This window comes from Pleurodeles waltl, chromosome 9, assembly GCF_031143425.1.
Source record: "Pleurodeles waltl isolate 20211129_DDA chromosome 9, aPleWal1.hap1.20221129, whole genome shotgun sequence".
Lineage (NCBI taxonomy): Eukaryota > Metazoa > Chordata > Amphibia > Caudata > Salamandridae > Pleurodeles > Pleurodeles waltl.
Genome location: NC_090448.1, coordinates 60,613,397 through 60,640,294, shown reverse-complemented (window position 1 = coordinate 60,640,294; position 26,898 = coordinate 60,613,397). Strand labels below are relative to the sequence as shown.

At 42.5% G+C, this 26,898-nt stretch overlaps 1 protein-coding gene across 1 annotated transcript in view; it reads left to right on the top strand.

Annotated features, from left to right (window-relative positions):
• The window catches only part of XPC (XPC complex subunit, DNA damage recognition and repair factor), a 76,854-nt gene that overhangs the window by 42,387 nt on the left and 7,569 nt on the right, over positions 1–26,898 (top strand). Inside the window, exons 10-15 of the mRNA XM_069206290.1 lie at positions 8,802–8,962; positions 10,247–10,328; positions 16,146–16,280; positions 20,245–20,414; positions 22,200–22,293; positions 23,363–23,452. Of these exons, the coding sequence (XP_069062391.1) occupies positions 8,802–8,962; positions 10,247–10,328; positions 16,146–16,280; positions 20,245–20,414; positions 22,200–22,293; positions 23,363–23,452 (732 nt within the window). The remainder of the gene's footprint in view (positions 1–8,801; positions 8,963–10,246; positions 10,329–16,145; positions 16,281–20,244; positions 20,415–22,199; positions 22,294–23,362; positions 23,453–26,898) is intronic.

Here is a 26,898-nt window from a genome sequence, read left to right as displayed (position 1 = left end):
ACAGCTGCCACCAGATTCCGTCGTTGTAGGAGCAGCTAGGAAAAGAGCCAACTCCCACACATCTGGGGATGCACCACCCCCAGATAAAGAAAGCCGCAAGTTCGATGCAGCTGGAAAGAGAGTTGCAGCACAGGCTGCAAACCAGTGGCGCATCGCTAACTCTCAAGCACTACTTGCGCGCTATGACAGAGCCCATTGGGATGAGATGCAACACCTCATTGAGCACCTACCCAAAGAACTACAAAAAAGGGCAAAGCAGGTGGTTGAGGAAGGACAGAACATATCAAATAACCAGATACGCTCCTCTATGGACGCAGCAGACACAGCTGCAAGAACAATTAATACATCTGTGACCATCAGAAGGCACGCATGGCTACGAACGTCTGGGTTTAAGCCAGAGATACAGCAGGCAGTTCTCAATATGCCATTCAACGAAAAAGAACTGTTCGGTCCAGAAGTGGACACGGCGATCGAGAAACTTAAAAAAGACACTGACACTGCTAAAGCCATGGGCGCACTCTACTCCCCGCAGAGCAGAGGAACTTACAGCACCTTCCGCAAGACACCCTTTAGAGGGGGGTTTCGGGGTCAGGCCACACAAGCCAGCACCTCGCAGGCAACACCGTCCAGTTACCAGGGACAGTACAGGGGAGGCTTTCGGGGCCAATACAGAGGAGGGCAATTCCCTATGAATAGGGGAAAATTTCAAAGCCCCAAAACCCCTACAACCAAGCAGACTCTTACATGTCACTCACCCCCTCCACACAACACCAGTGGGGGGGAGAATAGGTCATTATTACAAAGCATGGGAGGAAATCACTACAGACACTTGGGTTTTAGCAATTATCCAACATGGTTATTGCATAGAATTTCTACAATTCCCTCCAAACATACCACCAAAAGCACAGAATTTATCAAAACATCATTCCGAGCTTCTAGAGATAGAAGTTCAAGCACTATTGCAAAAGAATGCAATCGAATTAGTACCAAACACACAAATAAACACAGGAGTTTATTCACTGTACTTCTTAATACCAAAAAAGGACAAAACACTGAGACCAATCCTAGACCTCAGAATACTAAACACATACATCAAATCAGACCACTTTCACATGGTCACACTACAAGAAGTGTTACCATTGCTGAAACTACACGACTACATGACAACCTTAGACCTCAAAGACGCGTATTTCCATATACCAATACATCCATCGCACAGGAAATACCTAAGGTTTGTATTCAAAGGAATACATTACCAATTCAAAGTATTGCCTTTTGGGTTAACAACCGCACCAAGAGTCTTTACAAAATGTCTAGCAGTAGTCGCTGCACACATCAGAAGGCAGCAAATACATGTATTCCCATATCTAGACGACTGGCTAATCAAGACCAATTCGTTAACAAAGTGCTCACACCACACAAATCAAATCATACAAACCCTCTACAAACTAGGGTTCACCGTCAACTTTGCAAAATCCAACATTCTGCCGTGCAAGGTACAACAATACCTAGGAGCCATAATAAACACAACAAAAGGAGTAGCCACTCCAAGTCCACAAAGAATTCAAAATTTCAACAAGATCATACAACACATGTATCCAACACAAAGAATACAAGCAAAGATGATATTACAACTCCTAGGCATGATGTCTTCATGCATAGCCATTGTCCCGAACGCAAGACTGCACATGAGGCCCTTACAACAGTGCCTAGCATCACAGTGGTCACAAGCACAGGGTCACCTTCTAGATCTGGTGTTAATAGACCGCCAAACTTACCTCTCGCTTCTATGGTGGAACAATATAAATTTAAACAAAGGGCGGCCTTTCCAAGACCCAGTGCCACAATACGTAATAACAACGGATGCTTCCATGTCAGGGTGGGGAGCATACCTCGATCAACACAGCATACAAGGACAATGGAACGTACATCAAACAAAACTGCATATAAATCACCTAGAACTGCTGGCAGTTTTTCAAGCACTAAAGGCTTTCCAACCAATAATAGTTCACAAATACATTCTTGTCAAAACAGACAACATGACAACAATGTATTATCTAAACAAACAAGGGGGGACACACTCAACGCAGTTGAGCCTGCTGGCACAAAAGATATGGCGTTCGGAAATTCACAACCAAATTCGCCTAATAGCACAGTTTATCCCAGGGATTCAGAATCAACTTGCAGACAATCTCTCTCGAGATCACCAACAGGTCCACGAATGGGAAATTCACTCCCAAATTCTGAACACTTACTTCAAGCTCTGGGGAACACCTCAAATAGACTTGTTTGCAACAAAAGAGAACGCAAAATGCCAAAACTTCGCATCCAGATACCCACACAGGCAGTCCCAAGGCAATGCCCTATGGATGAACTGGTCAGGGATATTTGCCTACGCTTTTCCTCCTCTCCCTCTCCTTCCTTATCTGGTAAACAAATTGAGTCAAAACAAACTCAAACTCATATTAATAGCACCAACTTGGGCAAGGCAACCCTGGTACACAACACTGCTAGACCTATCAGTAGTACCCCACATCAAATTGCCCAACAGGCCGGATCTGTTAACACAACACAACCAACAGATCAGACACCCAGATCCAGCATCGCTGAATCTAGCAATCTGGCTCCTGAAATCCTAGAATTCGGACACTTACAACTTACCCAAGAATGTATGGAAGTCATAAAGCAAGCCAGAAGGCCATCCACTAGGCACTGCTATGCAAGTAAATGGAAGAGGTTTGTTTGCTACTGCCATCATAATCAAATCCAACCATTACACGCAACTCCAAAGGATGTAGTGGGTTACTTGCTTCACTTACAAAAATCTAACCTAGCTTTCTCTTCCATTAAAATACACCTTGCAGCAATATCTGCATACCTGCAGACTACCTATTCAACTTCCCTATATAGGATACCAGTCATTAAAGCATTCATGGAGGGCCTTAAAAGAATTATACCACCAAGAACACCACCTGTTCCTTCATGGAACCTAAATGTTGTCTTAACTAGACTTATGGGTCCACCTTTTGAACCCATGCACTCTTGCGAAATACAGTTCCTAACCTGGAAGGTTGCATTTCTCATTGCCATTACTTCTCTAAGAAGAGTAAGCGAAATTCAGGCGTTTACAATAGAAGAACCTTTTATACAACTACACAAAAATAAGGTCATCCTAAGGACTAATCCTACATTTTTACCAAAGGTTATTTCACCGTTCCATCTAAATCAAACAGTGGAACTTCCAGTGTTCTTCCCACAGTCAGATTCCGTAGCTGAGAGGGCACTACATACATTAGATGTCAAAAGAGCATTAATGTACTACATTGACAGAACAAAGAACATCAGAAAGACTAAACAACTATTTATTGCATTCCAAAAACCTCATGCAGGAAACCCAATATCAAAACAAGGTATAGCCAGATGGATAGTTAAATGCATCCAAATCTGCTACCTTAAAGCTAAACGACAGCTGCCCATTACACCAAGGGCACACTCAACCAGAAAGAAAGGTGCTACCATGGCCTTTCTAGGAAACATCCCAATGCAAGAAATATGTAAGGCAGCCACATGGTCTACGCCTCACACATTCACCAAGCACTACTGTGTAGACGTGTTATCCGCACAACAAGCCACAGTAGGTCAAGCCGTGTTAAGAACCTTGTTTCAGACTACTTCCACTCCTACAGGCTGAGCCACCGCTTTTGGGGAGATAACTGCTTACTAGTCTATGCAAAACATGTGTATCTACAGCGACAGATGCCATCGAACTGAAAATGTCACTTACCCAGTGTACATCTGTTCGTGGCATCAGTCGCTGTAGATTCACATGTGCCCACCTGCCTCCCCGGCAGCCTGTAGCAGTTCGAAAGTTACCTTCAACTATTTGTATATATATTATTTTAACCTTAAATAGGTACATACTTAGTCACTCCATTGCATGGGCACTATTACTACAATACAACTCCTACCTCACCCTCTGCGGGAAAAACAATCGAAGATGGAGTCGACGCCCATGCGCAATGGAGACAAAAGGAGGAGTCACTCGGTCCCATGACTCGAAAGACTTCTTCGAAGAAAAACAACTTGTAACACTCCGACCCAACACCAGATGGCGAGCTATGCAAAACATGTGAATCTACAGCGACTGATGCCACGAACAGATGTACCCTGGGTAAGTGACATTTTCATTATTAAGCATACTGAAACCTCAAAAATAAGTGCCCTAGTGTTGCTGGGCAAACTAATGGGACAGCCTGAACCAGAGACTAAGTAGATTGTAATGTTAAACAGGCAGGACTTCTATTGTTTCCCAAAACTAGGTACGTAGGTTGAGCACAGAGTAGCAGAGTCTTGCATGCATTAGATGTCCGAACTGAGAGAGAGCAGTCTCCAGTTCTGTTTTATTAGGCCTTGCTCAGACAGGGCTTGGGCTGTCTCTTGAGACATGTTGTATATACTTTGTGGGCTTACAACCCGCCCATTGCTTTTCATTTGTTTTTTTTTTGTGCATCCCTTAAGAAGCCTTGCTTCCAAGTGGTTAATCTTTCCTATTTGTCCCTCCTTTTCGTGGGTTGTACTCTCCCACAGAGCACCGTCCCATTACTAGTAGCCTTACTCTTGTCCCATTTTATCAACTGCGTTAGGAGCTTCTTTTTTCTTTGGCTATAATTCTTGTTCTTATCTCATTGCACCTGCTGTTCATTTAAAGACCGAGATCAAATGTCAGGCGTTGTTTCCCCAAGGGCGTCTGTTTCTTGTTCTTTATATGACTTTCCATCCATCTGCCCCGGTGTGATTACAGCATGTGATGGCAGGGGGTTTGTTCTATTTAGGATAATCCTAGCACATCATCTTGTGTATTCATTAAACCTGAAAAACCTTATTTAACCCATTCAACCCGCAGTTCCCAATTCGAAGCCATTTCGAAACAATCCAGTGTTAGGCGAGCACGTCTTTTAAAAAAATGTGTTTTAGGAGCAGACGGTTTACAGAGCAGGCATTCTCTCTGTTTAGTTTTCAGTCACCATTTTGTGACTTGGTGAGTCTTTGTCTTTGTCTTTCTCTCTTTCTCTTTCTCTCTTTTTCTCTCCCTCTCTTTTTCTCTCTCGTTCTCTCTCTCACTTTTTCTTTCCCACTTTCTCTCTTCCCTCTCGTCCTCCTCCCTGGGTGCACCACGCAGACCTCTTCCCCCCTCTCCCCCTCCCCCCCCCCCTCCAGCCCGAGCATGTGTTATACGGCTTTGCAGTTTAAACAGATGTTGGTGATGAATCCCTAAAACCAAAACATCATGTGTTTGGGAGGATTGACTGGGCGACCCATAAGGAGTGGGTTGAGTAATCCACCAGAGATTGAGCACATTAGAACACCACACAAAAACAAGCATTGGCGAAGTCAATATGTCTTGTTGTTTTTGGGAGTGCTAAACAGCAATGGCAAAAACCATTGGGAAAGCCAACGGATCAGCCTTGGCAGCCAAAAGGCGTGACCTTTTTTCTTTCCCAATGATTGTTTGTATTTACGGATTGCTATCCGACATTGTGAGTTAGAACACAAAGTGTAAGTGCCGGGTGTAGCAGGAAAACATGGAGGACATATACATGTCTTGTCCAGTGTTATAGATGAATTTATGACAAATGCACAGTGCTTTAAAAAGACTTCTGTGAGCAATAGACAGCCAGTAAAGTTGATGAAGGTATGCAGAGGTGGGTGAGCTTCTTTTTAACCCTAAGACAGTGCATGCTGCAGCATTTTATAGTAATTGTCAACCATTCCATTAACATATGTAGTATGCTATAGAAATACAAAGCATAAGTCTTGAGAGCTAAGTTGTGACAAGCAAACGTGCATGCATGCTTCAAGAATCGTAAGCGTTCAAATATGGTTCAAACACAACCACCATAACAAACTTTTATTTCGCATGCTTCTACTCCTCACTATTTTGTAGAGTATATTTAACATGTCTCCTGTTAGATCCAGTTATGAAAAGTCGTAGGGATATAAGGTAAATTTATACTGCATGGTAGCTAGGCACAAGTAAATACAGGTGCCCTCACCCACCATGGCTGCACCTTGATTGCAGTGATTCCTGAGCAAGTGAGCACATCTGGTGAGTAACTTCTTGGTCTAGTTACTCCACTGCATACAACAGGGAAAGATGACCACCTCATATGGTGGCCTTATAAGGTTTAAGGAATCTGCAAGATGGACTGCAAGCCTGCCTACTATGAGGCAATTCGTCACTCACTGTTGCACCAACCTTGTATCACTCAGTAGGAGAAGGCCGTCTGCCCATATGCTCTCCAGTATCTCATCTTATGAATCTAGGTTTGCCACCCTCCAGCCCAATGGTGGGACTCGACTACAACCCATCTCCTCTATGCCACTTCAGTGTTCCCAGCACAAGATTTCTACCTTGAAGTCTGCACAACAATAATGGCCAAGTGTGTGCCCCTTCCATAGTCTATCTGATAAGAGAATTCAAACCAGGTTCTGACAAGCACCCCTGCGATGTTGCCCTCTAGTGGGGCCAATTTACTTTCACACCAGTGAAACTACTCATCTTCTTTCCCATGGCTGGTTTATTGGTGGACTAATGTCATAGTATTAGAAACCATGAGTTGGAGAACACAAGAAGAATCTGTGCAAGGGGAGACGGGTCTTGGATAAGACCTTGGACACTTTTCCACACCTTAGCAGATCAAGCTACTTTCTGGCCTCCAGAACTCAAAGTGTGCTCCCGAGGTACCTTATTATGAATTTCTTGTCTTTTGAGGTTTTTGCGGTTGCTCCTATGGACACTTTAATTTTCCTTTAACAGCAATAGAAGCTGTTCAGTTAATGTTGATTTAAGGCTGGTGAAGAAAATGGCCTTTTTCTTATTACTAATAACGTTGGTGCTGTTTGATGAATCTACACAATCGAACATATGCTTGTATTCTTTTCCCAATATCACCTTTCGGTGCTGATCATTCAGAAGAGGGAAGAGTTCTGTATATGTTTGTGTTGATCACACAGCGTTTACAGTTTTAAGCTAAACAGGCATTATTGCCCTCTGCAACAGTTTACACTTGACTTGGGGTGAAGATGGAATTTTGCTAAGAATATGCTGTTCAGACGAGACTCTGCCCCCAAAGATTAGAATGTGAACGTTCTGCAGAAGAAGTGAGATAGCAGCAATAACTTAAATCATTTTAACACCGTAGAAGACCATAGTCGTCTTTGTACTTTGGATCCCCTCCTTTCCCCGTGACTCACCCAGAAACAAAACAGACACACCGTGGCCTAGGGTTTAGCAGAAAAATTTGACTTTTCCATTGATTTGCTTATTAACTTTTCTGATTCTTACATAATGTAATTATTTTTGTATTGAGAAACCCACACCCCCCTCGTTGGTGGTAGTTATTTTGCTACTTTTTTTTTTTTTTTTTTTTAATCCAACAATTTCCAAACAGTTTGCGCAAAGATCGTGTATCTGAAGATCACAGAATTTATTGAATGAGTGGGTGATATTGTGCCATCATCATGTACTTGAAACATTGATATGTAGAGAAATGTATATGTAATGCACTAAAGAACACATTTGATGAGCATAAAATGCAATGGTATATGCAATATAACAGAATTATTTAATATTCATTTCTGAACATTTTGAATGACTATGATAATTGAGTTATTTTCTCTGAAGTAAGTAATGGATGATCCTCATGACATATCCATGTGTATCCACTTTTTTGTCAGCACATTCAGGCCCAAATGGCCACTGAGGAGAAGGAGATAGTGTTCTGCATGGATGTACAGGACTCCATAGCTTATACCAGCAGGCACAAGCCTGTGCGAAGGATGTAACTGAAGGTCATGCCCTATACCTAGATCCTACAAAGCTCTGCAAAGTAGGTTTTGGGGTTGGGGGTGAGTCCACAACTTAGCACCGTGTGTTCTTTATGTATCATTATACATTAGAACAATGGTTCCCAACCTGTGGTCTGGTGACCCCTGGGTGTCCGAGAAGCCTCCTCAGGTGGTCCGCGACTTCTTAGAAAGTTAAATAATGTTAACAGATTAGGTCCTCAGCTTTCAGTGATGCCTCATTGTGGGATTCCCGGATTCCAATAAAGATTCAGTGGGGGTCCCCGGACAGTAGTAATGATAAAGTGGGGGTCGACAAAAGTCAAAAGGTAGGGAACCACTGCATTAGAACACATATATAATTCATAGTAAACGTGGGGGTTCCACTTTCGCTAGTTATAATTGAACCACACAGGGGCTGCAGTGAGTGTTTGAGGGGTGGTAGGCAGCGTTTCTCCCTATCGAAAACAATATCTTTAACCCAGTGCCACAGACTTAGATATGTCTAAATTCTGTGTTGCTAATTTAAGGTTGGGTTACCAAAATTGCTTTGGTTGAACTAATGGACTTGTCTGGTCGTGAGCATTGTATGTATGAACTGCGATCACAGACCCCTGTTAGAGGCAATATCCAGAGTGTTGTGAAAACAGACACAGCTGTAATCGCCACTGAGGCGAGAGAAAGCTGGTACATAGATCTGCACAGGCCCACAAGCTAATGCTAATACCTCTAAGGAAAGGGTTTTGGGGTCACTTCATCCTGTGCTTCATTTATATAACACGTTTTTGACATCATTATGATATGTGGTCTGCTTTCAGGAATCCTGAGGACGCATTTTTTTTAAATCTTTCTTGGCTATCACCTTGGCCAGAATTAAGGTAGCTGAGGGGAGGGAGTCATTTGTGTTTGGCCTGTTTCCAATCTGCATAGCGTCTAATTTACTGTTTCACTTGCAGCTTCAAGCTACGCTTCTAGAGAAGCCATTGCCAACGTCCATTGTGGAATTCAAGAATCACCCTCTTTATGTATTAAAGAGGCATCTGTTGAAGTATGAGGCCATTTACCCAGAAAGCGCTACTATTTTAGGCTACTGCAAAGGAGAGGCTGTGTACTCCAGGTGAGACGGTAGAGAGCTGCAGTGTACTGTACTATTCATTTTTCAAAGGCTGCAAGTGTAGTTTATAATTTCTTGTTTTCAGTGATGCACCACATTAGCAAAAAATGAGTCTAGTAGGAGAGGGCACTTTTGGTCATTGACCTTGGCTCCAGTCCTGAAGTGGGTACTTGACAGTACACTTTCTCCTTGGACAATATTGAGAATTTAAAATCTTCCAACCCTCAGCAGCCATTTTGCAACAACTCGAGATTTTCCTCCAGCACTCAATACCTACCATGCTCCCAACTACTCCCCAGCGCTAGTGCTTTGACATCTATGCAGGTAGAAGCTATTGCTTTCTCTGCATTTTATTTGACAGAAGCGCTTCAGAAAGACACATAACCATATTACATTGACAAGCCAGCAGCCAATCAGAATACATAATTGTGACTTAGCCTTATCTTAAATATTTACTAGTGTTGTTTGTTCCAGCTAGTTAAGGTTGGCCACCCCTAGTAGTGGAGACTGATGCCTGAAGACCCTTAAAATTATTTATAGGCATTCAGTACATCTCTATGGGGTAATTGAACCACAGTGGCTTTTCTGAACCAGAGAAGCTGTGTTGAGTGTAATTGTAAATCAGAAGGCATGTTTGCAGAACTGGGCTGAACTTTGGTATAGCTAGGAATTAAGAACCATTCTGTGGCTGAAACCCAGAAGGGAATAAAGTTTAAAATTCCTCACTTTGTATACATGTAGTTGCTGGCATCCGAGTACTTCTTGGTGGGCAGGTGTTCACTTCACCAACAACTGTGTGCACAATTTGCATCACTGTTGGCAGCAATTGGAGAGATGCCGTATGTGAAAAAAGGAAAACCCCCATGATTAGTTGAGGTATATCAGTGACATGGCCGATGGAGGAAGATGTTTTTCCATACCTGGTGGTGTATTTGTGGCTAGCTCTTAGATAACACATTGAACAAACAATAAATCCACTCCATATTTGAAATGAATTAATAAACGAAACCTAATGCTGCACCAGCATCTACTAAAGACCCTTTGAGAGTGTCCTTGTGTCCCATCATTGTCTTAATCTCACTAGTCTCCCCCACATGTGCTGACAGGAAGAGTTGATGGGTTTAAGAGGTGAAAGAAGACAACATAAAGACTGATTGTAACAAAAGTCACAAACTGGTTTACTTATGAGAATTTAAATCCTCTTTATAGTCTTTTGGGGTGGTTTGTAAAAGGCTATTGCAGTGGCTCTCGGGTTGAATATTTATGTCTTTGTCCCGGTATATACAGAGAGTGCGTTCACACGCTGCATTCAAAAGACACCTGGTTGAAGGAAGCCCGTGTCGTGGCGCTTGGGGAATTGCCCTATAAGGTAAGGATACAAAAATTGTCTAAACCTGATGCTTTAGAAATTGATCCCTTTTGGTTTACCTTTTCATCTTACACAACGACTACAACAACTGTAACTGACCACTCTGAGAAGTGGAATGCTCTTATCAGGGTCACCACTGCATCTTTTGCCCTTTACCTCGGTTGAGTAAGTAAAAACATGCACTCTATTGATTTGGGCTTATAAGGGCGTAGCTACAGCCTTGGATGTGACCCATTCCCCACCCTGTTTATTCAAAAATGGTCTTAGCTGTAAAATATTTCAGAACTCTAATAAGGTGCTTACTACGAATATCAAAGTTCAGTACACATTAATTATATATTGCTAACAATACCAGGCTTGTAGGGTGTTTAAAGTGTCAGCCAAAGAAGACACCCTGATATATGTTTCTATTCTATATTATTTGAAATGCTTATTAAATATGAATATGCATTATTGTTAAAGTATCACTATTGAACTATTCATTTGGCATCTACTGAAGACTGGGGTGGCAGAGATGTGCGGCCCCTGAAGGCCCCAAGTTGCAGTGGCCCTCTGTGGAGCGCTTATAGCATATTCCAAAATTAGGTAGTCTCCACTCAATAGCTTGTGAATCAGTGTGAATGCTATGCCCAGACAGATGTGGTTTGAATTCCCTCTTTGCCGCTGGCACTGAATACAGAATTAGTAGTTTGGAACTGATGGACTTGGGCGAAAAACATGTAGGGTAAAGAAGAGCCTTTAGCTCGTGTTAGTAGATGTTTCAAGGGAACTGGTGGATCACCTGGAGACTTCTTGGGTTGTAGGAGATCCATTTAGATCCTGGGAAGCCGGACCTGTAGCTGCTTGTTCATCCCTTCCAATGAACGGAGTTTAACATCTGCCCTGTGCTCTCTGTTGTGTGTCTACTGTGGCAGAAAAGGGTCAGGCTGTCCATACAGCAGTTACATGTATTGCTCACTGCTGAAGGAGAAAAATGTACTGTCCTTTTCTCTGTTGTTGGTTTTATCTAATTCTGTTTTTTCCTAACAAAAATTATATTCCAGGGGTGTGGAATTTAATAAAATATCTACTTGACCATGGAACTGGTTGCTTCATAAATCTACTTGTCCTGCAAAAAAATCAAATTGTCCCTTTGGTGCCATGTAGTGCGGCAAACAATTATGGCAGCAATCTTCATTATGCACATTATTATGCTAGGGCTATTACTGTACTAGGACTTGAATACTAAGAATTTACTTATTTTGCCACCTTTACGCAGATCTCCATACTGGGCCTGGAGGAAGTAGTAAGCAACAGTTCAAGGCTCAAATGCCTTTAAGTCTGTGAAAACCTACAAACTTGCATGTGATACGGATTGCCTCCAGCTCTTCTTTGTTCTTTGTACAGACAAAGAAAGGTTGGAAATTTACTGCTGACAAGGGCAGAAGTAGAAGTTCTTCCAGGGTTGGGGGAAAAAGTGGTTTGAGGGTAAGTGAATGCTAAATAGATTTTTGCATGAGTAAATCTACACATGCATAGTTGCTCATGCAGAAATACAATTCACAAATGTTTCGTAGGAGTACAGTTTCCTTGGATACTTCTGTCAATTCTCTGAATTCATGAAAGCCATAATTCTGCACTAATGCAAAGACATGAAGCATGAGTGCACTGTTGTGACTTTCTTTAATAACTGGTCCCCTGATTAAGTCTGGCGTTAACAAAGACCTTTTGGTTTTTATTAAAATTCTTTATCCATCTAGTGGCTGGCTTTACTGTGAGTGATAGCATTCTGCTCTTTCACAAGAAGCAGATTGGCACGCAAAGTAGTTTTGTTCAGTGCCAGGAACTACTGTGGCAATAAGTACTTTTTGAGACCAAAAAATACTTTAGCTTTTTGCCAATGTTTGTTACAATGGTGAGGGCTGGGCAGCTCCCACAACAATAACATTTTACAAAAGCCACGTCAAAACGACCCACATTGACAAAATCAAAAGAGTGACCACCAATTTTCGATCGGTTGGCTTTGGCAATGCGTGTTTAGTTTCTTGTTTCTCATAATGTTGTTGAAACTGGTTAATATTAATGAATGAATATTTTTTGTAAATATTAGCATGCATCAACACATTTTATTAAAAGATGCTTCAAAGAAATGGTACCTAAGATTTCTCAGTTATCTAGCAAAACATTTTGTTTCCTGATTGCATTGTTTTCTGATCATTTTATTTTGAAAGCTAAGAATCATCAGTCCTGTCTACAGGCTTCTACAAACGTTTGCATCTAATACAAGTGCATTCTTGGAGCATTATACGTAGCCTCATATTGTTAAACTTTTCAATCCTGTGTGTACACGTTTTTTACTGGAACCACAGTCAGTAGTGCAGTCAGAGCTTACAATTTTTATTTAGATCGCGTACCCTAATAATAAACACTTTACATTAATGAACCAGAAATACATGTTGAAACAGAATTAGCATTGCGACACAAATATTACTTCAATTGCAGACTGTTCCCTTCCCTGTAAACTGGCAGCCAAAGGGTTTGTGCTACCGAGTGTTGGGCCTACTTATCCCAAGGACAAAATAAACATAAAAACATGTGGTCCTTGCCCCCAAACAATATGTCCTGGGCGTCAGGCCACAGGAATTCCATACCCCTGTATATTCTATTGGAAGCAAAATGTTTGCAGTTTACTATGCATTTTTCAAAGTTAAAACTTTTTGTTTTCATGCCCCTACGATCGTCTAAATAACAGTAAAGTGTTTCCCTGCAATTTAAATGTTAGTTCTTTTCTTTTATTCAAATTGCATTAGGTTATTAGCTGGTTTATTAAAAACAAAAACACAAACCTACATAGTATAACACTTATTCAAAGGTGAAATGGTACTATAATGACTTCACAAAGTGCAATAAAATACCTTTGTAAAGTAATGTTTAGTTTTAACATTTGGTCGTCACAGGACCACTTGTGTAATAGATTGAATCCTCATTTGTGTTAAGCCCCGGATTAAGGAAGTCTTTTCATATCTCAGTAGTTCGTAGCATATTTGTGATCTGTTTCTTGACTGGTTTTCCTAAATATTTTCTTTTTTCTTTGTTCTATTGGGATATATATATTAGTATTTTTTTATTTATTAAAAGTATGTTAAGTATCAGGTACACCCAATAAATGTGCCATGAGGCAGAACAAATAGTGTAAGTGAAACTACTTATTTGCATGCTGCTCCCTTGACAGTCAGAAGGTGGAAGAAGGTGTGAAACGTTATAAAATGTGTTGTCACTTAGTCTGAGCTTTCCAGGTTTACTCCATGCAGACTACCCCAGGGCCTGTTGGCCGTATCTCAGCAGCAGAGTGGGAAACACACCAGAGACGTACAACAGCAAGAACTGCAGTGACAAACTGTATCTCTCCAAAACTTGTTGCCAGAAAGCAGAGCTATTTCCACAGTCCCCTATATTATGATAGTCATGTTCAGGATTTTGGACCTCCTCTGTTCTTTTTCCCCACTTTCGACAGCCATCTCTACCTCTCTGTGGGCCTTCTGAAAAGCTTTAATTTTGTTCTTCTAGCCTGAAGGAAGACAATTGCAGGGTGAATCAGTGCTCCAGACAGTGTGTGCTGTGTGGTCATGTCATGTCATGTTATGTCATTGCCATTTATGCTGTCTGCCTCATATTAGTTATCTGCTGTGCCATTCACTAGGGACCAGTTTTGTCATTGCAGACCACAGCCTGAAAGTTCTTGTAATTACATGTTCTGGGTTTTCTCATCCATGCACATGGTGTGAGATTGAACAGTAGAATATCTAAGGGGTTGCCTACTTTCCTGATGGATAGTTTGGAGGAAACCTGAAATCATTGGCCCGCAGGAGTATACAATTGGGTTAAGAGAAAATTAAAGTGAGGCCAGAGGCACACCTTTTCCACTGGTAATGTCATTTACCTGGTGGTTGGTGATGGTCTGAGTTCACTGTTGCTGACTACATGACATGACAGAGCTGTCATTTATGATGCCCATGTAAAAGGCATCTCTCAACAATGGTGGGTGCATGCAACCACATCTGACTAGTGCATTGTATTTGGTATAAGGTGTAATGTTCCTTAGTAGGGTTGGGAGCCCTGTGATGGACAGCTACGAGCCGTACATAAGCTGCATTATGGAACACTGACTTGCATTCTGTAAAACCACCAGGCTTTCTGGATTGCACAGAAAATCTTTTCTGTGCAACCTTCTTCATTCTATGGTTCTTACCATTTGGAATGAAAGGATGGGGTAGTCTCTGTAAAAAAAAAAAAAAAAAAAAAAAAAAAAAATATATATATATATATATTTACTTTTGACAGCTCAACAGCTTCTCTTTTCTGATTTCATCATCAGCACTGGTCTCTAGATTCCCAATGTCTCGATAATACCGCCTTCCTTTTTTATATTGTGTAGCATTGAACCACTCTCTGAGAGTTATTAGGCTCCAGATAGCTGCTCATAACCAAATATTTTGTTGTGGCAGCCTTTGGCTCCAGTCAGCAGGCCAGCCACTCTCATATTAGATTATCTCATTTCATTATCAACATTTTGTATGTTAATCAGATTAAGCACTATATACTGAAGAGTGACAGTCCATATTTTGCAGTGCTTCTCATTTTGTACCTGTTTCTGTTTGATGCACTGTGATAATGCTCTATAGTCTGCATTCTAGTCTCTAGTTTAGGGAACGCCTCCTTGTGTTTATCGAGAGCCGTTTCCATGACTGTTGTAATTCTGTTAGTCGTGACATGTTTGAATCCCGAAACCCTCTCACCAGCCTATCTATAACCTTTAGTTACACATTTCTGTCCTCAAACAGCACAGGTGTAGCTTTTGCCTTTGTTTTCCTATTCAGCTGGATAGCAGGTACCTCCATTGTGGCTTCACATTGGCGCTTTAGATGAAGTTGCCGGTTTATTTGGTCAGGGCGGTCAAACCTAAATTGTAGCTTGTACCAGCAGATATTTCACTATGTCTTCCTCGCTTGCATCTCTTTCAAGCTGATTACAGAAGAGCTGGAGAAATCTGCTGCTTCACATAATAGAAATTTGTGCTGTTAAGCCACACCATTTATGCTCTCTTGTTTCATCCTCATTGAGGAATTACAGTGTTTTCTGCGTTTTATTTTTATTTTCTCAAGGAAGCCACCCATTATTTTGTTCCCGATGTTTTGTCTAGTCTTTCACTTTATCAACAAACTGTCCCTGTAAAAACGTTGTCTCTCTCTCTCCCCCCCTCCCCCCCCCCTTTGCTGAAAGAGCCATTGTTTACACCTTGTTGGAGATTCTTATGTATTTTAACGCCATCAGCCTCCTTCTTCATGTGCCTTTGTTTGACATCACCCTCCAACCCCAGTTGTACAGCAGTAGCCGCCTGCATCTTATCTATCCTACACTCACTGTCCTGGACTTGTGTAGTCAAGATACTCTCAGTTAAACATAAAGTTATTGTCTGCCTACCAGCCTCCACGTGGTTTTACACATTTGCATCAGCAGGACTCTTACAACCCGAGTATGTTTCACTGATTCCTATAACCGACATTCTGTTGGGGTGTTTGTTCTTTTAAAGTTCGGTGAATGATATGTTCATTATGCTGCTTCTGTCCATTTTTCTGTTTATTTCATTATAAGAGTGCTTTTGTGTTCTGTATGGTTGTATACTCACGTTTAAGTACTTTTACCACAGTAGGTGCACACTTGAGGTAACCCAGTTAATCCATATTACTCCTAGTCCTTTTAGTAAATATGGCTTGACTGAATGTATATGTAGTGTTAAGGTTTTTTTTTCTCTAAGTGGCATTATTTCTCTTTGAACAGATGGTGAAAGGACAGTCCAACCGTGCAAGGAAGGCGAGGTTGGCTGACCCTGAAAATAGTGATCGTGATGACCTGCCACTATATGGTCTCTGGCAAACTGAGGATTACCAGCCTCCTGTGGCTGTTGGTGGCAAGGTTTGGGATTCAATGTTCATGTACATGTCTGTGGTCTCTACACACGACTGAACAGATACTGTAGTGTGATGTTTTGTCTATTCTCCCCCCTCCCTTTAGCAATGCCCCCATTTTAAAATATTGAATGAATGTAATTTATGTTGTGTGCACCTAGCAATGCAGCAAGACTATACAAGAGGTGATGATTTGCAATAAAGAATTTGGACGCAAGCAGCGTAGTAAAGAAGAGCACCTGGCGTAGCAGAGTTATATTGCTGGGGTAGATGATTGAAGTATATAGTAAAGAATTGGAGAAAAATGGGAAGAGGGGACCAAAAGGGCAATAGAATCGGTGAGACAAGGGTGGACAGGGGAACTTATGTCATGTAGAGTCCATCATGGGCAACCACAATGCAGCAAAATGGTGTTTGATGAGATTGGTCTCTTGTTCCTTCTGAAACATAAAAGGGAAGCAGCCTGCTGAATATAGACACAAATTGATACATTAATGTCAAAGGCCTGACATCTCCTAATATTACCAGCCTCAACCGTGATGATGCAGCTGTAGCAGGTGGTGCGATATCTTAATCATTGTTTCCAAGTATGGTAGGGTGCCAGAGGTGAACATCTTGAACAGATGACGTGGCAGGTCTTGAATGTGATGGAGCGGGCAGAGGAAGACAGTGAATTTCTCTGTAGGTCGGTGTGGCTTTGCCTTTTGGTCTAAGGCCGTTGATCAAAGAGGTCACAACATCAATTAACAGTGCCTCCACACATTTACATGGGCTTTTTTTTATATAGTTTCCTTTTTCAGAAAGTTAAAAATCATGCCAGTTCTGTTCTGCATGTAGGTTGTGTAGGAGGCTGGACTGGCTTGTAGTGAGTACCAAGGGGTACTTGCACCTTGCACCAGGCCCAGTTATCCCTTATTAGTGTATAGGGTGTCTAGCAGCTTAGGCTGATAGATAATGGTAGCTTAGCAGAGCAGCTTAGGCTGAACTAGGAGACGTGTGAAGCTACTACAGTACCACAAGTGTCACTTGCACAATATCATAAGAAAACACAATACACAGTTATACTAAAAATAAAGGTACTTTATTTTTATGACAATATGCCAAAGTATCTTAGAGTGTACCCTCAGTAAGAGGATAGGAAATATACACAAGTTATATGTACACAATACCAAAAATATGCAGTATAGTCTTAGAAAACAGTGCAAACAATGTATAGTTACAATAGGATGCAATGGGGACACATAGGGATAGGGGCAACACAAACCATATACTCCAAAAGTGGAATGTGAACCACGAATGGACCCCAAACCTATGTGACCTTGTAGAGGGTCGCTGGGACTATTAGAAAATAGTGAGAGTTAGAAAATTAGCCCTCCCCAAGACCCTGAAAAGTGAGTGCAAAGTGCACTGAAGTTCCCCAAAAGACAAAGAAGTCGTGATAGAGGAATAATGCAGGAAAGACTCAAACCAACAATGCAACAACTGTGGATTTCCAATCTAGGGTACCTGTGGAACAAGGGGACCAAGTCCAAAAGTCACCAGCAAGTCGGAGATGGGCATATGCCCAGGAAATGCCAGCTGTGGATGCAAAGAAGCTTCTACTGGACAGAAGAAGCTGAGGTTTCTGCAGGAACGAAAAGGGCTAGAGACTTCCCCTTTGGTGGACGGATCCCTCTCGCCGTGGAGAGTCGTGCAGAAGTGTTTTCCCGCCGAAAGAACGCCAACAAGCCTTGCTAGCTGCAAATCGTGCGGTTAGCGTTTTTGGACGCTGCTGTGGCCCAGGAGGTCGCAAATTGGACCAGGAGAGAGAGGGGACGTCGAGCAAGACAAGGGGCCCTCTCAGCAGCAGGTAGCACCTGGAGAAGTGCCAGAAACAGGCACTACGAGGATGTGTGAAACGGTGCTCGCCGAAGTTGCACAAAGGAGTCCCACGTCGCCGGAGACCAACTTAGAAAGTCGTGCAATGCAGGTTAGAGTGCCGTGGACCCAGGCTTGGCTGTGCACAAAGGATTTCCGCCGGAAGTGCACGGAAGCCGGAGTAGTTGCAAAAGACGCGGTTTCCAACAATGCAGTCTGGCGTGGGGAGGCAAGGACTTACCTCCACCAAACTTGGACTGAAGAGTCACTGGACTGCGGGAGTCACTTGGACAGAGTTGCTGGATTCGAGGGACCTCGCTCGTCGTGCTGAGAGGAGACCCAAGGGACCGGTAATGCAGCTTTTTGGTGCCTGCGGTAGCAGGGGGAAGATTCCGTCGACCCACGGGAGATTTCTTCGGAGCTTCTAGTGCAGAGAGGAGGCAGACTACCCCCACAGCATGCACCACCAGGAAAACAGTCGAGAAGGCGGCAGGATCAGCGTTACAGAGTTGCAGTAGTCCTCTTTGCTACTATGTTGTAGTTTTGCAGGCTTCCAGCGCGGTCAGCAGTCGATTCCTTGGCAGAAGGTGAAGAGAGAGATGCAGAGGAACTCTGATGAGCTCTTGCATTCGTTATCTAAAGTTTCCCCAGAGACAGAGACCCTAAATAGCCAGAAAAGAGGGTTTGGCTACCTAGGAGAGAGGATAGGCTACTAACACCTGAAGGAGCCTATCAGAAGGAGTCTCTGACGTCACCTGGTGGCACTGGCCACTCAGAGCAGTCCAGTGTGCTAGCAGCACCTCTGTTTCCAAGATGGCAGAGGTCTGGAGCACACTGGAGGAGCTCTGGACACCTCCCAGGGGAGGTGCAGGTCAGGGGAGTGGTCACTCCCCTTTCCTTTGTCCAGTTTCGCGCCAGAGCAGGGCTAAGGGGTCCCTGAACCGGTGTAGACTGGCTTATGCAGAATTGGGCACAAATGTGCCGAAGAAAGCATTTCCAGAGGCTGGGGGAGGCTACTCCTCCCCTGCCTTCACACCATTTTCCAAAGGGAGAGGGGGTAACACCCTCTTTCAGAGGAAGTCCTTTGTTCTGCCATCCTGGAACAAGCCTGGCTTGACCCCAGGGGGGCAGAAACCTGTCTGAGGGGTTGGCAGCAGCAGCAGCTGCAGTGAAACCCCAGGAAAGGCAGTTTGGCAGTACCAGGGTCTGAGCTACAGACCCGTGGGATCATGGCATAGAGGTGGCAATTCCATGATCTTAGACATGTTACATGACCATATTCGGAGTTACCATTGTGAAGCTACACATAGGTAGTGACCTATGTGTAGTGCACGCATGTAATGGTGTCCCCGCACTCACAAAGTCCGGGGAATTGGCCCTGAACCATGTGGGGGCACTTTGGCTAGTGCCAGGGTGCCCTCACACTAAGTAACTTTGCACCTAACCTTTACCAGGTAAAGGTTAGACATATAGGTGACTTATAAGTTACTTAAGTGCAGTGAAAAATGGCTGTGAAATAATGTGTGCATTATTTCACTCAGGCTGCAGTGGCAGGCCTGTGTAAGAATTGTCAGAGCTCCCTATGGGTGGCAAAAGAAATGCTGCAGCCCATAGGGATCTCCTGGAACCCCAATACCCTGGGTACCTCAGTACCATATACTAGGGAATTATAAGGGTGTTCCAGTAAGCCAATGTATATTGGTAAAAATTGGTCACTAGCCTGTTAGTGACAATTTGAAAGGAATGAGAGAGCATAACCACTGAGGTTCTGGTTAGCAGAGCCTCAGTGAGACAGTTAGGCACCGCACAGGGAACACATACATATAGGCCACAAACTTATGAGCACTGGGGTCCTGATTAGCAGGGTCCCAGTGACACATAACAAACATACTGAAAACATAGGGTTTTCACTATGAGCACTGGGCCCTGGCTAGCAGGATCCCAGTGAGACAGTGAAAACACCCTGACATACACTCACAAACAGGCCAAAAGTGGGGGTAACAAGGCTAGAAAGAGGCTACTTTCTCACAGGTTGCAGCTGTATAACTGAGAAAGAGAGACTGTTTGGAATATACACTCATGCTCAGAAATTTTATTGTCTCTTTCAATTGCAGGTTCCTCGCAACGAATATGGAAACGTGTATCTATTTAAGCCTAGCATGTTACCGATTGGCTGTTCCCACCTCCATGTTCCAAATTTGCATCGAGTGGCACGAAAGCTGAACATCGACTGTGTACCCGCTGTCACAGGATTTGACTTTCATTGCGGCTTTTCACACCCAGTGTAAGTTGCAGTGATTCCAGTGCTTTTCACTAAAACCTACCATCTGCTTGATGTAACCACTGCTTTTCCGGTTGTGAGAGTGACAGCTCAGTTGAACAGTTGACGTCTGAACATAAGATCAGCAACTGAATAACTAAAAATGTTTTTCACAGAAATGTCAAAACCTCTCCCAGACCCCAAATAAAACCAGAGTTGAGGGTTAATCAGGAAAGAAGCAGCAGTTTCTGAAATAGTTATGGGCAAGAATCTCCTTCAGTAGAAGTGCCACATGTGCATTGCTGCAATTTCACACTTTTACTGGTCCCTGAAAAACCCTGAGTATGGAATGCTTGTTAGTCTTCCTTGCGAGTGTGCTTACATGGAACCACTCTCAAGCGAATGTTCTTACCTTAAATTCTTTGCATGTGTGATCCCACAAGGAGAGCATTAGGGGTTTCTGGATATTCAGCATAATAGTAGGGAGTTTGTGGCTGTTTGATAGACCTCTTTTTGTTCTCTTCATCAAATCAAACCTTAAATGAGCTGAACCCAAACCCCATGACGAGTCTCCCTGGGGAAAAGCAAAGAAGGCTGCTTGTACTTACCTACATGACCGACTGCACTTTCCCATTAGCACACCCTACTTTATTCATGTAGAAGAATCTAAACCACTAAAATTTGGAAGAAAAATTAAAGTTGTAGGGATTCATCTGTCCGTGTCCCTCCATGACTAGTTCTACACTAAATGGGTAGCTCTTTTAATCCCAATGTTTCCCTATTCCAGCTAAGGAAGAAAACCCCTGTAATAAGTGTTGGTCCAGTCCTCAGCTACGTACCCATGATGGACAGGTCAAGATTCAACCTTGTAAACAAAATCACCACAGTGAATCCCAGTCACTCTCTGTTGCTATCCATCCTCTTGTTCCACTACTGGGAACTCGCCCTTAAGCTGGATAGGAGTCATAACATTTTGATGGTGAGCCTCGTGGTTGTGTTTTAAAGCTGGATGACACCAGGGTGTGTCAGATCTGCAAGGACTGAGATTAGACACATCCAGAGCTACATACTGTACACATTTTCTGCAGCGTAGCCCACAGTGCTGAAACCCACACGGATCATAATAAGAACCACCCCTAAGGCAACACTGGTTAAGCATTCTCCACAGTGTGGTTAAGAGTGGTAGGCTTGTGGGATGTGGACCCTTGTAGTTTAAATTGGTGCACAAACTTTGATTTTGAGCTAGACACACCATTTTAGTGACATTGGCTATGGAAGTGCATGTTCCTGGCTCACACCCCAACACTAAATTAGTGACTCCCCTTGATTCACTGGTTTGACCAAAGATTGCAGCCGTTTTACCTCCGAGTTTGATTAAAATTTGGGTTAGCGGATGGCTGGAATGACTTTTATCTCTGAGTAATGGTCACAGTTTGGCTATTGAAACAAAGAACTAGTAAGTTAAGCGTTGCCTGTTGTGGTATGAGTTGGTAGTCTTGAACAGATGATTACGCGCTCCAGTAATAGCCTCACATTTTAGCTACAATGAACCCATCCTTTCGTCCATCTTACGATGGGAAAATGGAAATGGCATACAACTATTAGTCAAGCACAGACTACATTTAATGGGCATCTGTGGGGAGTGTGAGGAACTGTGTACTGCAGTAGGTAACCCCCAGAAGTGCCAGCATTTGTCTAATTACAGAGATCTAAAAATATTTTTTTTAATAGGTTCCATTGCCCAACCATGATTTGTTCTTGCATCACTTTTGTGGTAATACATCTACTCATATCTGTTTGGTTTTCCAGCACGGAAGGGTATATTGTCTGTGAAGAATTCCAGGAAGTGCTCCTTGATGCCTGGAACATTGAGCAAACTGAACTAGAAAAGAAAGAAAATGAGGTACATTACTGTACACATTAGTTTATAGTGAACAAATGTTAAGTAGTCCTTTTCTTCTAAACCACTTTTTGATTGTATAAGCCAAATAGTAAGTGGGAAATGAAAATATCCTTTATGTCCTGTAATATGACTTTTTTTTTTTTTTTTTTCCTCCCAAAGATCAATTTAAGTTTCACTTGGGAAATTCTTTTTAGATTTTGTCCATTTTTTTTCTAAATTGAACATCTGTAGATTATCCAAAAACTCTCCTTTTTCCTTTTCACTGGTTTCTCCTCCCCAGCAAGCTCACTGCATGGTTAGTTCATTCATAATCTATGTATGTTATTGAGTAAAGTATAGTCAAGGGCTCAGTCACAACATCCAGTATGGATTAGTGAAGTGCACGACAACAGAGGTCTTCACTTGAGATAAGCACAAAAATAAACTGTGTCTAGTCACAGCACATTCCCACCAAAAGACAATTTACTTGACGATATAAGAGGATCAGAAGCCTCACCAGCTGACTTTGAGAATCATGGGGGAAAGTGATACATTTGATGTTTTTCTTGCATTTTGCTTCTAATGGAAAAGTTTTTGTTTTTAAAGGACAAATGCACATTTTAGTAGCTGGTACAGTCTGCTATGTTGTCATTTTCTTCGCTTATAATATGAACTTCATAATAACCTTTTAGTGTGTACCTTATTTAAGACCCAGGATGCCTCATCTTGAACTTTCTTTTGCTTGCCTTATTTATGGTGTTTACTTACCTTATTTATGGTAATCCAGACAAAATTAAAACATCTGTGGAAAAAAGTCGTTATTTTTCCAAAAAAAGGAAAATATCCCATATTTCCTGACCTAAATGTGAACAGAAATGTTTATTAATTGAACCTTTCTTAATAATTAGTCCAAATTCTAGTTAACCCTCTATCTCGTGTGCCCAAACTTTTGCCTATGCTACAAAAGTTTGCCTCTCTAAGGAACATGTTTCATACCATGACCATGAGAAAGAAGACAGTTTTGTTATGTAAGCCAATGTATATATTTTTCTGAGTTTTCTTTGAATGAGTTTTACATCTTTTGACACAGAAACGTGAGAAAAGGGTTTATGGAAACTGGAAATTACTAATAAAAGGACTTCTGATCCGAGAGAGGCTGAAGCAACGATACGGAGCAAAGGTAATTTAAAAACAACTTTTGAAGCCTAAAGAAACGGTGTGGTGGTTATGCCCTGTGATTGTCAGGAGAGGCCTGGAAGCAATATGTGCAGTGATGAGTTATGTGCATTTGTATAATAAGGACCTTTCTGCATTGTTAAGAAAATACTTGGTCTTCAGCAAACTGAATGGCAAATTGTCCAAAATGGCCCGTACAGTTTGTTCTAGATTTGGCCGATGAGATAACTGCCTAAGTGAGCAAAGGCTCTAGGATGGTGCAGCCGGTGCCGCTGCACTGGGTGCTGACTTTGGGTGGGGGTGCTTGTTTGCAAGTATATTATGGTTTTAAAAGCACCTGCTGCAGCAATTTTCAGCCAACATTAAAAATGTCAGGATAACTCCGGTGATTAATCTTCTACCTGGATCTGGATTCTACCTGGATTTGAGTTTTGTCTAGTGGAGGTTTTGACTTAACCATAAGGTAGCACAGTGGGTTAATATGCCTGCTGGTACAACGTAAACTATGCAGATCACAAAAGCACATTTAATGTAGAAAGTTTTTTTGCTGCTTTGTTTTTTATTGGTTACTGCCTTTATCAGAGAGATCCTTTTGTTACCTGCAGTTTGTAAAATCCTAATATAGAACAGTGAGTTATTTACTGTTGTCAAGAGCTGCATGCATACGCATAAGTATAGATTAGAGCGTTATGATTGTTCCCCAGTCTTTCATTATCCTAATGCTGAAAATAGGTATCATTTAGGCATAAATCAGTTCTTATTAAAGAGAACACCCAACCGTGGTGCGACCTTTTAAGTGATGAGTTTGTGCCTCTCCAGACCAAGCACTCAAAAACTATACTGCCTACTAGTGTGGATGACATGTGCCTCCTGCAATTTGTAGTGCTCTGTCCTATGTAACATTTCATATACACTGACTGGCACACATGATTGATTGTCTCTGTATAATGTGTGTGTGATGTAAACTGCTCTGACACCCTACACTGGCATGAGTGGTGCTATAAAACTAATTAAATGCATCTGAGACAGAGCGGTTATGGAGACTTGAGGGGCACTGTTAAAGGGTGGGAGTGAGGGAATCCGTGGCGGAGGTGGTCATTGCGGGGGCGGCGCTAACAAAACATTTCACACCATGCACCACTAGTGCTAAAGTCGGTCACTGCTTCTGGCTCGGTAAACACTTCACCTTAGGTCTAAAAGAAGCTGTTGTAGGACTAAATTTTTAATAGACATTTCATATGAGCTATATTTTTTGTGAATTTGTAAATTCTAAACATAATTAAAACTGAGAGTGCAAATCTTAGTTCTTGGATAGTCTAATAGTAAAATTAGTCGGTGTTTAGAAGAACCAAGAAACATACACGGAAATAGCCACAGAAATTCACTATATGTGAATTGTATTAATTCACTTTTTTTGATATCTGGAAAACTGACTGAATGGGTGTTACTACTCCTCTGAAAGTCTGTGTTGTGTATTCACTTGACACATTGTCCCTACATTCTTCCTCTATAGTTTTGGGTTCTATGCCACTCCAAACTACTTTCACAATTGACTACACCTTGACACTCTAGTTGACCTGAAGTCTTGAACCTGGGTTCAGCCATCCCTGGAGGTGCTTCCTAAATAACTATTTTGAAAATGCTGGTAGGACAGAATGGGGAGTGTGCCATCTATATTCAATCAGCGGATATAGAGAGTGGTCTGATATTTTGAACACTAGGCCAAGTTACTCCTCCTATCCATACTAGTGGGATTCTCATTTTGAGCAGCCACATGAAAGCATATATTTGTAAGGTTCCTATAATGTACAATTGATGACAAACCTGCATTTTTGTTTGGCACCTTTTTAAATTAAAGTTTGCATTGCTTCATATTGTAAATGAACATCAGCACATGGCCCTTGTTTTCAGTGTTTCACCAGCACTAAAATACACAGAACTTTAAAGATGTTTTGTTTTACATTCCGTGCTATAAATTCTGTGCTAGTGACACAGCTCTTCCGGAGAAGCAGTTGAAGGGCAGTTATGGGAACAATGTATACAGATAAATGAAGCTGTGCATACAGTTTTATCCAGGTGTGTTGTACCATTACCGCCCCGTTAGATGATGAGTGGAAGACATTCAGATTAGCGGACTATGTCTCTGTAGAGCTGCATGCCTGGCCCTCTGTTGCATCTGAAGGGAGGATCCTACCACCTTAGAACTAGTCTGGCCTACAAAATAAAGCAGTAAAGTGTTTCACAAACAAGTTCTAGAGCAGGCCCTAATTCCAGCTGCTGGAATCGCTATAGGATTCTCATATGTAACAAGCCCAGGCCAAATGAGATCCACAGACACTGGAGAACCAGCTTCTGAACCCAGCAATGTTGAACAGGAAAACACCACTAATACCAAGACTGCGATACATGGTCCTTTCTTTGCCCCATCCCCACATGGAAAAACATTTTGATTCCACACCAGGATGGTCAGTGGGGGAACTACTTGCATGACATAGTTTTTTCATTAAATATTATGAGAAAAAGCAAACTGAAGGTATACATTTGTGTATGTGCTGCGTGATATAGGAGTCCTCTTCTTACAGCATGGTGGTGCCCAGGCACTCGTCCAGAGGTTTTATGCGTCAGTCCCCCCCTCCCCCCCTTACAACTTTGGGAAACCATATGTTCGATGGCATATGTTGCTGCAGATACACATGTTTGGCACAGTCCGCTGCCTGGTGTTGGGCTCGGAGTATTACAAGTTGTTTTTCTTCGAAGAAGTCTTTTTGGTCACGGGACCGAAGGACTCCTCCCTCTTTGGCTCCATTGCGCATGGGCGTCGACTCCATCTTAGATTGTTTTTTTCCGCTGTCGGGTTCGGACGTATTCCTTTTCGCTCCGTGTTTCGGTTCGGAAAGTTAGTCAGAATCTCGGAAGAAAGCGTCGGTATTGTTCCGTTCGGTATCGGGATAGTTAGGTACATCGACACCGATCATCGGAAGACTTTGGGGCAGTTTCGATCCCCCATCGGGGCCTGGTCGGCCCGGCCGCGTGCGACATCGAAGCCGATGGAACGGACCCCGTTTCGTTTCTGCCCAAAATGTCACAGTAAGTATCCTTATACAGATCAACACTTGGTCTGTAACTTGTGCTTGTCCCCCGAGCACAAGGAGGATACCTGTGAAGCCTGTCGAGCCTTCCGGTCCAGAAAAACACTCCGGGACCGAAGAGCCAGGCGTCAACAAATGGCGTCCACGTCGACAAAACAACGTTTCGACGACGAAGAGGAAACATTCTCGGTTCCGGAATCAGAATCCGGAGACTCCGACGTCGAACAACAGCAACAAACTGTGAGTAAGACGTCGAAAAGTAAATCCATCGACAAACCGAAAGCCCAGGGGACGCCACTGCCAACAGGCCATGGCTCGACCCATAAATCAGGCGACCCGTCGAAGGGGCCGAAAAAGGGCA